Below are 14865 nucleotides of genomic sequence, written 5' to 3' on the forward strand. Positions count from 1 at the left end.
ATCACCCTGTTTGAGATGCTGTCTGGTCCAGGAGCTTTATTGTTCTTAAGTTTTTTAATAATATCATATAATTCAACAGGTGATGCGGGTGCAATATGATCGGCACTGGTATCCGGGAGGTTTAGTGCATGTCCTAACCTGTCTGTGGATTTTATACAGATGATTGAAATCAATGTTGTTATAAGATGGTTTGCACTTGATCCTCAAGATTTTTAAGTATGGCTTCTGCCTTATCTGCATCTGTGTGGATTAGGCCCTGGTTTGAGATTATAGGGGGGAGGGATCTGTTTTTGTTTTTGATGTTTCTCAGTAGGCCCCAGATGAGAGTGATCAATAGGTGAGATAGAGGCTAACTTTTTATCCCAAACTTCGTTTCTATGCGTTTTTAAGTGCATCTCTTACTGCTCCATTCAATTCTATTAAGCACTGTCTTATCCTGAGGAGCGCGAGTGTTACGAAATCTCTTCCTAGCTCTGTTCTTCTCTCTGATCAGGTCCATAATGTCCTCAGGCAAACGATCAGGCTTGGGAAACAGGTTTCTGGAAGGTTGCAACCATTATAGCGGACTTAATCTGTTGGTGAGGCTAGTCACTGCAGAATCCACATCTTCTGGTGTGCAATTGTGTGGGACGGGTCCTATTTGATCCCGAAGTGCTTTAGACAATCTCTCCCACGATATGCCTGAATGAGGAGGAGACAGGCATTCTTGTTCTCCTCCCAATTGCAGTAGAATTGGGTTGTGATCCGACGACAGCTCGTTTAGTGATGTAAGGCTGTACTGTAGTTTAATGTCTTGCAGGATGGCTATATCCAAGATGTCAGCAGTGCCAGATGTACTGAGATGAGTTGGTTCGGTAGGTCCAGCCACAACAGCATGGGTTTAATCCTGTGTAGCTAGAAAGGATACGACCATTTTTTGTTAGTGGATTTACTGTTCCAAGCAGGATGCTTTTGCATTGAGGTCTCCAGCGATGATGATCGGTCCTTTTACTCCAAGGATGGCATCCAGATCTGAGGTCAATAATGTCTTTAATGGAGGGTTGTAAGCAGAAAAAATTTTGAGGTTCCCAATTGAGTTTGTGAGAACATTGATTCCTGTGATTTCGAGGTTGGTGGTAGTAGGGTTGGTTATTGAGTGATGATTGATATAGCTTTTGATAAGAGTGGCTGTACCTCCACCTCTATACCCAAGCCTGTCGTTTCTGTAAATCTGATACCCTCTGATTTTCAGGGTGTCAGCAGGCCTCAGGTGAGTTTCATTAATTAGCAGTATATCTGGGTTGTATCTATTATTAAATTCCTGGATTTCTAATAGTTTGTTTTTTATACCGTTGGCATTCCAACCGATAATCCTAAGAGAGTTTGGGACGATTTTTTTTCCTATGCATCAGAGAGTGCAGATAATATGGATTGGGTTTGCTGTAGGAATCTTTTTGTGACACTTAAGGATGGATTTGAGTTGCTGAAATCCTGGAGCATGTTTGCAAGAGAAGAGGTGATAACAGCTGATAGATTTGAGTGTGGAGTATTCCGGTTCTGGGTTTGTACTATCTGTTTGGAGCGGGCCACATCAGCATATGTTCTTACTTGATGTTGAAGATTCGTTTTCTTAAGGGGCTCAGTTAATGATGGGCGAGCACCAGTTGTCATGTTCTCACTCTTGGAGAACTGAGTAGCCTGAGCTTCAGGAACTCTCGCATTAGATGACGAGGTAGATTGATGACTGGGATCATTCCATCTGTTTTTGGGATGATGCATACACCCTCTATAATTAGCAGGGTGGGGACCCCCACAATTAGCGCACTTAGCCGGGGTGGTTTTTGGCTTGGCGCAGGTGTTTGTGGGGTGATTCTCGCCACATTTTACGCATCTGAACTGAGCTTTGCATAGCTTCTGGGCATGGCCAAATTTTTGGCACCGGTGGCACTGCCCAGAAGATGATTTCTTTCTCAATGGTTCTGTGGTGATTTTGAGTCCACAGATTGATTTTAAATTATAAATGTCTTTGTAGATGTTATGAATTTCTACTAAGACTAAAGGCATAGGTGTCTTATTTGATCTAAACATTCTAGTGACCTTTATGGGGGGTAGTTCCTGTAGGTTAAGGTCAGTAACTATTTCATCTGTGTCAATATCCTCAGAGACTCCTCGTAAGACTACTTTCAGATTTTTTTCAGAGGCAAGTGAAAATGTGTGATATTGGGTTCCTCTAGTATCCAGTTCCTTTGTAAGGTTTCTATAGTCAGCCACCGTGGTGGGCTGAATTCGTATTCCCTCGTCTGCATTTTTAGCAGACGTGTAATGAATTTGTGAATTTGCCATGATGGTTCTGAGTGTTGTCCATCTCTGCTTTTCCCTTAGGATAATCGGTGGCACCTTTTCATTGTGGGAAACAGAGGGATCTGAAATGGGAACATCCTCTTCCATACCAACAACATTTGTTGATTCAGCAGCAAGAATTTTTCTCTTCTTACGTGCGTGAGTTTCTTCTTGATCAGAAGGATTAGAGGTAGAGACAACTAGATTGAGTTTTTCCTCCACTTGTGGGGAGTCTTCATTTTCCTCAACTTCAACTTCAGGTGAGGAATACAAATTTAAGTAGCCGGGCCAATCCCGTTCAAACTTTTTGAGGAGCTTTTTAATAAAACTGAGTGCTAGCTTTTTATCGAGTGACTCAATAATAGTGTCGGGGTCAATCATGCTAGTAGGCCATGTCAACTTGAACTTCTTTTGTAGTTTATCAATGAGTTCAAGAGCTGGCTCTCTTTCGAGCAGATCAGCAAATACGTCCAGGTCAGGCACGCTCATATCGATTTAGTTGCGTATGTGCGTTAATAAAATATCCCGCAGGTCTAAAGACCTGCCAGCAGAAGTTTTTGTAAAATATCCCGCAGCCGCAAAGGACTACCAGCAATATCAAGCATAGGCGCGTCAACTAGCAACAAGATGTTAAAATACAACAACGACACTAATGGCAGTAGGCCTAGCGTATCGCCTTTGCGAAGTCAGTTGACTTACCTTGTATGGGAAATAAAATGTAAAATGCCTGTTTATTGCGGCAAGCAAATAACTGATATTACTAATGAATATAAGCATAAATCTCTGAAAACTTATCAGTCAAATACACAATTCACCATCAATAACACACGACACAAAACACTAACACGCGAGCCGCCATTTTTCCACTCAGTCTCATCATCCGACAATGTGAATTCTCGTCCCAAATGCTTATATATGGCATTTATATAAATAAATAAATGGTGCTAGAAAATTATTTTCATTAGTTTTCTTATTTTATTGAATAAATGCAAATTATTGAGTAATTCTAATTAAATATAATATATAACAAAATATTATTTATATAATATTAAGATTTGTAATGAAATAACTATTATACAAGAATTGAAAATTTTATTGTGGATGAACCACAATAAAAGTTTAATTTCTTATCAAACAATATTTTAATTTTTTATAGTCTTATATTAAAAAATTATTGAATATATATGTGGATATTTTATTTTTGAATGCTGCTTTTTCTCTTTCTTTCACCTGTCAAAAAATCATCATCATCAAGGATCTCAGGGGGAGGGATCAACAATCACCCCTTTCATCAAAAAGTCAGAATAGAATTATATAATATAATTAAATTTCTGTTAAATAATTAAAACTCGATGGTTTTCATCACTCATGATATTTTATTCTTTAATAGCAAACAACCGTTTTTTTTTTCTCCATAACGAAGAAATCTAAGGGTTTTTTTTTGTATGAATTCCGAAGATATTTTAAAAAGTTTAATTGTTGCTTCTAAACCACAGTTTTCCTAGGGAAGTCATCAAACGTTCGACATCTCTCTCAAGAGTTGCCTCGAAAATGCTATTCGACTACATGACAAGCAACTCGTGGTAAAGGTGGGTTAAGCTCATACAATAACTGCATATATCTTGATACTGTATGCAAAAACGAAAATGCGTGCATCAACTTTTTGCATATCTTGATTTAAAAGAAAAAAATATGGCGAACAGCTTTCTTCAGTGCACTGCTGCGTGATGCGAAAGCGATATCTTACAGGAAAAAAAAAAAAAAGAAAAAAGTAGTTCCAAAATTCACTACTCGGAGCGCTGTACGATGTACCGAATATAGAATATAATACTTTTTTCTGTGTAAGAAGGACAAAAGCGACACGAGCATAAATAAATAACACATTTTTATTCACTTCCATTATGTATTCACGGGCTCTATTGTCCAATGTACTGATCTTCCCAGTATGCTACAAACGGTGTCATTTGTATGATCACGATAAATCCCATCTTTGCGAAATGCCCAGAGCCGAAAGACAGTGGGTCAGATCAGGTGAACGAGGCAGCCATGCAGTGACTTCCGGCTCTGGGCATTTCTCAAAGATGGAATTTATCGTGATCATACAAAAGGATGCACTTTGAGGCCTGGTTGATTCTCTGGTTTCATGAAATGTTCTCGAAGAACCTCGTGTACGGATTGACGATATTTGGAGGGGGGGGGCTTATCCTATGAAAATGACAATCCATGCAGAGGCGTTGCTGTAGTGCAACAAAATTGTTTATCATATCGCGATACCTCTCGGCAGTAACTGAGCAGGTTACCGATCCCCGACTGGCGAATGACCTCAAAGAAGAATAGTCCAATGATAAACGAAGCTGTAAAAGTTACCGCAAAGATATAATTTTGGGGAAACGTGATGTTGGGTTGCATATGAGTTTTGAGTAGCACATACCAGATTACCATACCTGAGCTCTGTTCAAGTGAAAGTGAGCCTCATCTCCTCACACGATCATCCACGGCCACACAGCGTCCAACTGTACTCGAGCAAGGAATGTTAAAGCGAATGTCGCTCGACTTTCATAGTCCTGCAAGAGCAACTTCTCTGTTAGGATTATCTTGAATGGGTAGAAACAGTACAGTAACGAGGATATGAAGCGCCTGTGGCAAGTATCTAACTTTGAAAAATTTAAATGTAACATGTTAAATTTTACTAAATGCAATATGTTAAATACTTAGTATTAACTCCATCAAGATGAGTTGCAGTGTGTTGTAGAATTTGTGTGTCTAAAGCGGCATATTGCCGAAATTTAAAAATACAATATAAAATAGTGGACTTTGATATCTATTTATTTATTTTTATTTTTTACGTTTTGCGCTCCAAAGCTAGTTGCGCTCGTGGCGGGCGCTTCACGAGGCACTGGGTAGAAATGCTGAATCTCCCGCAGAATTATCAGGACACTTGTGTAAGACATTAGCTTCACGAGCAAAATCAAAGCATGTTGGTGCCATCACTGTGGATGGTATTAACAACTAGAATGAAGGAAAAATCCTGTGTCCATCTCTTTTTTTAAACCCGCTTGCCGGGTCGTGTGATATATATATATGCAAATTCCATGCATTTGCTGTTTACAACGCCCCTGGTGGTCAATTTTGGAACTAGTATTTTTTTTCCCTCTGAGATATTGCTTTTTCTTGACACACAACGTATTCCTGCAAAGTTTTCTCAATCACTCTACCCACTGACTGACTGAGTCCCCTATTTAAGAGGTTTCCGGCAATTCAATACAACCAACTTGCCATTTCTCTGCTGCACCCCCCCCCCCCCATGAATAAGAAGACTTTTTCTTGGGAGTCGGAGAAGATAACTCTACCTTCCTTCGTATGAGACGGATAAGCTACTGTGAGTTGAAAATAAGGTTCTTCGCGTCCTAGATGAGATTTGAACCCAGGTCTTCCCAATCGAAGGGGATCGTCAAAACCAAATAAGCTACAGAGGCTCAATATGGATATATCCTCTCCTTAATTAATATATGTACTTCATGATTAAACGCAACAAATGGTGATATAAATCTTAACATCTGCAAAAACACTAACTGAAATTAATTTCAGTCCCTGCTTGTATGAAATGTAACATGTAATTTTTATTTTTTAATATTTTTGATTTTTCAATAGAATGGTGTCGTTTTATAAAGTTTTTTTAATATTTCAAGATAAACAAAAAAAAAAAAAAATTAGGATAATATCTTACCCTATGTTTGAAAGGCCATGGGAGAATGTCATCATACATTCCTTTAGTGACACAAACAAACAGCGACAGATGTGTACCTCTCGCCTCATTAAACCCATTGAGACACGCTTGGAGTTTCAGATTGTAGCCATACGGACTGCTGTAGAAATTTGGAGATGCTCTGCAGAAGGATGTTTGTAGGGCATCTTCTGCTTTCTTTTGGTAATAATTGGTGATGCGCCACACATATTCTCCATTGGAGGATGCTCTACGCACATCTTCCTGAAATGAACAGTGAATAAACGGAAAAAAAAAAATCTGTATTAAGATTTTTTTTTAAAAAAAATCTTCCTTTAAAATCTTCGTATGAAGATTTTTAAAAATCTTCATGCAAATCACATATGAAAAATTTCAAAATTAATTTCCCAATTTTGAAATTTTTTGGGGTGGGGAGGACTGGGGGAAAGGAATTGGAGACACCATACGGTTAAGGCTGGCTCTGGTTATCAACTTCTTTTGATCATTTTAACTCAACAGTGAAGGTGATCAAAAGATACGATGCCAATAAACATAGCAAAATAATATTATTTACAGTGCTACTTGTATCTATGATATTTTGATGTCTAAAACTAAACTGGGAAAGTTTAGAAATTACTGTCTCAATTATTGGTTATTTTCACTCACTTGAGCCTTTTCAATCGCTTCCTTGTATTCCTTTTTCAGAAACAAATGCTGTGCTTTTAGATTCTGGAAGAAAATTTAGAATAAATCATAATATTCAACCATACATTCTTTATAATATGATTTTATATTTGTTTCCAAACTATTACCTAAGGAACGTATCCCTTAGTGCATAATTTCACTGTACTATTGATGCAGATTTCAAAAATGTTTTGTAGATGGCTAATTATAATAATTAAGTAATATTACTGCAGGAATTATTTTTGGGAAAATTCCCATGTTACTCCTCTAAAACAAATTAGCATTTTAATGGCTAATATAGCCTGCTTTCGTTTAGGAGTGCCTCCCCTTTTTCTTTAACTAGAAAAAAAAGGGGCACTCCTAAACGAAAGCAGGCTATATTAGCCATTAAAATAATAATATTACTGCTGCTGATACTACTACTACTACTACTACTACTAATAATAATAATAATAAATTTTAACAGTTTGTTACCTATCTAATAAATTACATAACATATTCTGTAAATTCTAGGCAACACTATAATAATAATAATAATAATAATAATAATAATAATAATAATAATAATAATAATAATAATAATTTTTTTTTTTTTTTTGTGCAAATAGGGTCGGATTTAGACATGGTGTGTTTGTTTCTTTGTGTTCTTGTAGTGGTAGTTTTTTGAGAGGGGGGGTTGTCGTAGGTTTGTGTGTGTGTGTGTATGTGTGGTGGTGGGGAGAGAAACAGGAATTGCTCTAATTTTCATTCTCGCTATAATATTTATATAGTGTCTGTTTCAGCTCTCTGTATGTTCCTAGGTTTCTGTTGTCGAACGGCAGTTTGTTTATCATGTCAGGTACATAGAAGTTTCGGGTGGCTTTGCCGTAGTGATTGTTGTACTTATATGTTATGTAGTTTGTTGACTGTGGTCTTGTTATTTGATATGTTGTTCTGGTTACTCTATATGTGGGGCTGTAGTAGTGTTTTAACATGACTGTGTAGTGGCGTAAGTGTTTCACCTTAAATATTTTGTGTTTTGTCCATGCTTCCTGCATAAGAGTGGGTTGTTCCCAGAATATCAGTTTTATCATTTTATCTTGCAACCATTGTAGCCTGTTAAGTCTGTAGTCTGCGCAGAATGCGTATGATGTGATTGCATATCTTAAAATGTTTTCACATAATGCTTTATAGATTAGTATTTTTATGTGGGTTGGGGCAATGTCTTTTAATCTGTATAGTTTGCTTGCTATTATCCTAAGCTTGGTATGTAGGTAGTTTGTATGGCTATTCCAACTTTGATCTGCATCGAAGTGAAGTCCAAGGTAGCGTGTTGTTTTCACCTGTGTGATGGTTGTGATTTTAGGTTCTGCACTTTGTGTATAGGAGGATGAATGTTTGATAGTGAGATATTTAGTTTCTATGGACAGGGTTTGGGGATTTTTGAATATCATTAGCTTTGTTTTTCCAGGGTTTATATATATGCCGTTTTCGGTTAACCAGTTAGTGATTTGATTGATGTCGTGTTGCATATTTTTGTGAGCGATTTTTGCAGTGTTGTGAATGGATACTATGGCAGTGTCATCTGCATACTGGAAGATTTTACTTTTTAGGGGGAGTTGGCTTATGTCGTGTGTGTATATGTTAAATAGAATGGGAGATAGGACAGCTCCTTGCGGTACTCCACAGGTTACATGTACCTCTTTGCTGTGTGCTGATCCTATACGTGTGATGTGCTTTCTGTTTTTCGTGTATGCTTTAAACCACTGGAGTAGACGACTTCCAATTCCAATATGGGTAAGTTTCGTTAACAAGGTTTTATGTGTTAGTGTGTCAAATGCTTTTGTTAGGTCAATGAATACCACTAATGTTATTCTGTTTTTATCCAATGCAGCGTTTATTAGATCTGTGAAATCTTCCAGGAGTGTTGCTGTTCCTTTATTTTTTTGAAAGCCATATTGTGTTTTGGGTATGATTTGAAATTTTTCAACGTATGTGGAGAGTTTCTGATGTACAATGCGCTCCATGATTTGGTTGATTACAGGCAGCGTGGCGATAGGTCTGTAATTACTTATTATGTTTCTTTTTCCCTGTTTGTGTATGGGTGTGATTAATGCAGTCTTCAGTGTTTCAGGTATGTGTCCCGTTTCGAAGATTTTATTTAACAGTTTTTGTATAACTGGAAGTAGGTCGGTTGAGTGTTTCTTGATGTCTTTTGATCTGATTCCGTCTATCCCCGGTCCTTTGTCAGGATTAATTTGTTGAATAGCCAGTGATAGTTCTTCTTTTGTTACTGTGGGGAACCACATCGACTGGGTTGCTCGTGGACCTAGTGGAGAATGTTCGTATGTGTGAGGAAAGGTTGTTTCTTGTAGCTTTTGGACAGAAGTTCACGAAGTGCTGATTAAAGTTGTTTGCCAACTGTTTGAGGGATTTGGGGTCGCAGGCAAAGCTGTGTTTTATTGTTTCTGTGGCAGTGGTTCGGTGTATATTGTCCAGCATTTCATTAATCAGGTGCCAGGTTTCCTTTATGTCATTCTGTGCTGTTGTTAATTTGTTGCTGTAATAGTTTCTTTTTGCCGTTCGAATCTGGGTTGTTAGGAGATTCCGTTTTCTTTTGTATTCAGCTTTTAAAGCGATATTGTTCGGTGACTTCTTAAGTTGTTTCCATAGGGCATCTTTTCTTTGTATGTCTGTTAGTATGTTGTCTGTTATCCATGGATTTTGTTTCGTTTGGGGACGTATTTTTATTTTTGTTAATGCGTTGTTGTATATTTTGTTAAATGCAAGTTTAAGATTATTATATACAGCTTCAGCAGAGTCTAAAGATGCTATCTGCATCCAGTCTGTTTTTCTGATTTCATCGTTCACTATTGCTTCGTTTACAATGCTATGATACTGTTTTGTAGTGTCAGTGATTTTTATGGGTTCTGGTTCAGTGTGTAACTGCAATGCTGTGAAATAATGGTCTGCTAGTTTGCGTGTTATGACGGCTGCTGTGTGGCTGTTTGGAGGGGCCCTTATATTTATATGATCAATGCAGGTTGAGGTTGTTGTGTTTCCGACTATCTCTTCTCGTGTATACGACTGTATGGATGGGGTTATGTTATATGCCGATAATAGGTCTAGGTATTGTTCTGTGTTGTTATTTATGTTCCTAATGTTTATATTAATGTCTCCTATTATTATCAAGTATTTTGAGGTGCCTACTTTCGTGGCTGAAAGCCATCTGTTTAGTTCTTCTAGGAATTTTGTGGTGCTTAAGTTGGGTGGTCTGTATATTGCGTTTAATATCAGGGAGTTTTCTTGTTTGATGTTTTTAATTTCGATGCATATGTTTTCTGCGTATTCTAATTAATAGTTTATTTCTGTTACTTCTAGTTTATGTTTGGTAAATATTATTATACCACCGCCTCGTTTTGTTTGTCTGCAGTGTTTGTGTTGTTGGAAGTGTGGCATTTGGTAGGAGGATGCCTCTTCGTTTGTCGTAGATACTTCAGTCAGTATTAAAATGTCTATTTCGTCTATATCTTCCTTCAGATAAGCTTGCAGGGTCAGCCAGTATTTTTGAATGCTTCTGGTGTTGATGTGGAGAATAGATAGTCCTTTTTTGGGGATTGTCAGTTGTTTCCATTCTGATATTGATTTCAGAATGTGGCAATTATCATGTTCCGGGGTGATTACGTCTGCTTGATGGTGTGCATTCATGTTGGTTGGGGTGCTGGTCCTTCTTTACGAGTTGTCAATATTCCTTTCAATGTGACAGCCTGTTGAGGTCATCTACGGATTTTATTTCGATTGGTTTTGAGTCTTGTGTCTTTCTAAGGAACATTTTGCTGTCTCTTATCCATATAAACTGGTAATTGTTTTCTGTTTTTACTTTCCTTGCTTGGTAGAATATATTCTGATAGTGTGGAGTAAGGTATTCAGACAAGTATATTGGGGTGTTGTCGTGGTCTCCTTTCAGATCCTTTACTACTGGATTTTTAATCCTGCTAGCTTTTATAAGTGTAGTTTTTGTTAGGCTGTTGGTGAGTCGCACTACAACGGGAGAAGGACGGGTATTATTTTCTCTTTTCCTTTTTTGTGGTAACCGATGCACTGACTGGATGTCTCTTTGTTCAATGGGGGAGCCGATTTTTTGGCTTAGTTGTATTACAGTGTCTCTTAGAGGTTCCGTAGCTATTTCTGGGAGACCATTTATGAGGAGGCCATTTTTGTGCTGCTGTTGGTTTGAGAGCTCGTACTGTTGCTTTAGAGAGTTTAGTTCTTGCCGTAGGTCCGTTGTCTCTTTAATTAAATTATGCTGTCTTTCAGTTAGCTCTTTGACGCAGTTTTTAATTTCTCTAACGGTCTGTAACATATCTTCTATCGAGTTATTATTAAATTTAATAAATGCCTCGTATTAGTTAAATTTTTCTGTAATTTGTGCGGTATGTTTTTTAAATAGTTCTCCAACATAATCGATTAAACAGTCTTTTAGGTTTTGTAATCTATTTTCAAGTAATGCATTTAAAGATGGCTCACCTGGGTTTCCGTTGTTGTTTTCTTTGTTTTTAATTCCCTCTGTTGTTGATAGCTGTTTACTGTCTGCGGTTGTTTTCTGCGTTGGCTGTTTTCCGCCTGCGGTCGAAGGCGACGTTCCTTTGTTATCTCTGCAATGGGGACACTTCCACTCGTCACGATTCTTGTTTGATTTTCGCTGCCAGGTAGTCTCGGACAATCCTGAACATAAAAAATGCATGTTTCTTTGGCAGTTCCTACATGTTACGTGGTTTTCTTCCCCCGTTAGGTCTTCTTGGCATTTGTAGCACTTCATATTTCTTGTTTGACGATCTTGCTGTATTTTCTAATATGGCGTCCTCCTTTGTTCTCTTCCCGCGTAGTTGACCAACGTATACTTCGAATTTTGAATACTTATATTTTACTTATTACTTAACAGATACTTACAGTTTTTATATCTATATGTTCGTCTTGAAGAACGGAGTTCACTGATGTACTTTAAATTTTAATTCACAAGAAAAGATCTACATTGCAACTTAAAATATGGGAGCATCGAAATAGCGTGCTTGCGACTGCTTGCTGCTAAAGTGCCCTCTACCATATTAATAATAATAATAATAATAATAATAATAATAATAATATAATAATTAATCTATTCTTCTCCGCCTATCAACCAACTTCTGTTAACCCACAAACTCTCAATTTACGAATGCAGGAGCATTCCTTACCCTACACCACTCACCAACTTTGTCACTCTCCTCTGAATCTTTTCTGCCACTTCCACGTCAACAAGGAATCCAGACGACCAGACCTGAGCACAGTAATCCAGATGCGGACTTATCAACGCCTTATAAAGAGGAATAATAACTTTTTTTATCTCTGCATGGTAGTATGTTCTTCAATAACTAAATAATCATATGAGCTATCTTGAACACCCTCTGAACTTCAACTCTCTATCCACTAACACCCCAAAGTACCTAGCCTCATCAATCTCTTGGAGCACAGTTCCATCAATGTAGTACACAGCTGGTAATCTTTTATTCCCAAAATGCATAACTTTGCACTTTTCCATGTTGAACTGACGTCCATTAAATTTTGCCCAATTTGGTAGCTAATTTAAATCAGTTGAGTAACTCAATAAATAATTATTGCGCTACCCAACTTTTCATCAGCAGCAAAAAACTGAATATCTCCCTTCAAGTCATTTCCAATATCATTTATGTACAAATTAAACGATAATGGTCCAAGCATAGAGCCTTGTGGAACACCACTGGCACCTGCTTCATCCTGGACTGTGCTCATCCATACGCTACGTTTTGGTATCTATCCATGACCCATTCTCTTATCCACATCACCAGTTTAATATCCATCCTCATTTGTTCTAATTTGTTAACATTATTCCATGGGCTATCCCATCAAATGCCTTAGCAAAATCCGGAAGTAGGACTGTGTATACATTCCCCTTGTTCAACTCAGCTGAAACTCTATTATAAAAAGTTAATAAATTACTAAGGCAAAACCGACCTAATTAATGCAATTAATATAAATATAATTGTTGCATTCTTGTTATTACCAAAATTGTAATATTAATTTACTGTTAATAAATAACTACGCATAGGTGTATAGTTATTTAATCAGCAGTAATTTACAGATATCACATGTTGAAGTTTAGACAATAAAAATATTTTTTTTTATGAATATACTTTTTTTCCCCATAAATAAAATTAGGACATTTTCAGTTTCTGTTCAGCAGTACGAATTGCTAAGTGGATTCATTATTTTGAAAAGTAATCCCAAGAATAATATTAATAACAAGAATAGAGTAATAATAAAATAAGTATAAGAGTATTAATAATAATAAAATCTTAATCCGTCCCTGGTACTAATGTTTTATGTTATATTATATTATATAAATACGAACAGTAGTTCGTAAGTGCGAGTCCGAAGTTGAGTAGCAAAGCAAGATTTTGATTTGTAACACAAATTATCACCAGAAATTCTATTACTAAGATGGATAAATAACTTTAATTAAAGATATATATTGTGTGAGTTCAAGTCTCTCATCATGAGCATAAAAATGACGCTGAAATTCACCAGAGAGAGAGAGAGAGTAAAATAGTGATAGATGAGAGAAATAGGTCTCTGTTGACCCAGCGGGTACACTGAAAACTAGCAAATTAAAAAAGAACAACATTAAAAATAATATAAAACCAGTAAAAAGCTGACAAACCTAATAATCTGACAAAATAATAAAAACAAGTAAACAACTAAGGGATCCTAAAAGGACTCAAAACCATGTTGAGTCCTTTATATATATATTATATATTATATATTATTATATATAATATAATATTATATAATATTATATAATATTATATATTATAATATATAATATTATAATAATTATAATAAAATATAATAATATTATAATATTAAAAAAAAAAAAATCAGCTAACGCCTTTTTATTCCCGTATATACGGGAGTAGGCGAGGCCATTTAGCCCTATCTAACTTTTGGAGACTGAGTGGGCAGTTCAATCTCCACTGGTACCCAATCAGAGACAGATGGCCCAAGGTTATCACTAATTAAGCGGTACGCAGTGAAGAGAGACGGCTCAAATGTGCCGCCATCTCGTGGTCTCTAACCCTAACACAATATATTTAATGTCTGAAATAATGTGGGTTCTACGGTCGATTTTCTTGAGTTTACAGGACGAAAAACCCGAGTTTCCGGGAGGAAAAACCTGCTAGCCCGTGCCAGAGATCGACTAACTCGGGAACCGGTCGAAAAAAGGCTTAGAAAAATTTCCTCTAGTCGCCAACTAGACTCGAAACCAAAACTTCCTTCGTGCGGCCTAGCGCGGTGGTGTGCAAACACCACATCCACTGAGCTACACAGGCTACACATTTTATAATATTATATAATATTATATATTATATATATATATATATATATATATATATATATATATATATATATATATATATATATATATATATATATATATATATAGTAGTTCGTAGGTGCGAGTCCGAAGTTGAGTAGCAAAGCAAGATTTTGATTTGTATCAAAATCTTGCTTTGCTATTCAACTATATATATATACAAATCAAAATTTGATTTGTATATGTAAAATATGTAATACAGGGTGTTCGGGATAAATTTGACAGTTTCGTAAGGAAAAAGAAAATCTTCTTTGTATCTATTAAATTTAATGAATTGACAAAAAAACATTACAGGCAGAGTTAATTACAATACTATCAACAAGATTTACTCAAAATAACCACCATTAGCATCGATCACAGCTTCAATTCTGCTTCGGAACCTCGAACAAGCTGATGCTACAGTCTCCCTGGGAAGGGCCGCAAAAACTGTTTTAATTTTATCCATTAACTGGGCTTTTGTATTACTGGAAGTGCGATTGGTGTCTTTTTCAACTGCGCCCCATACAAAATAATCCATGGGGTTAAGGTCTGGGGAGTTTGGAGGCCAAACATTTGGACTGGTGAAGTCGTAGAAATTTTCAGACAACCATTTTTGACTTTTCCCAGAGGTGTGGCAAGGGGCCGAATCCTGCTGCCATACATACGGCCTACCATTGGCTACCCTTGTTATCCAGGGCTTGACTACAGTTAGCAACTCCACGAACAAAGCCCG

At 36.8% G+C, this 14865-nt stretch overlaps 1 protein-coding gene across 3 annotated transcripts in view; it reads right to left on the minus strand.

Moving 5' to 3' along the window:
• Positions 1-14865, minus strand: part of LOC150106021 (TNF receptor-associated factor 1-like) — a 34945-nt gene that overhangs the window by 4012 nt on the left and 16068 nt on the right. For all 3 annotated transcript variants that reach the window (XM_090393749.1, XM_090393750.1, XM_090393748.1), the window contains 2 exons: positions 6710-6772; positions 6047-6307 (listed from right to left, as the gene is read on the minus strand). In XM_090393749.1, coding sequence (XP_090249875.1) covers positions 6047-6307; positions 6710-6772 — 324 coding nt within the window. The remainder of the gene's footprint in view (positions 1-6046; positions 6308-6709; positions 6773-14865) is intronic.

Source organism: Typopeltis vanoorti, chromosome 6 (genome assembly GCF_054136105.1).
Source record: "Typopeltis vanoorti isolate ZY-2024b chromosome 6, IOZ_Tvanoo_1.0, whole genome shotgun sequence".
In the NCBI taxonomy this organism is placed as follows: domain Eukaryota; kingdom Metazoa; phylum Arthropoda; class Arachnida; order Uropygi; family Thelyphonidae; genus Typopeltis; species Typopeltis vanoorti.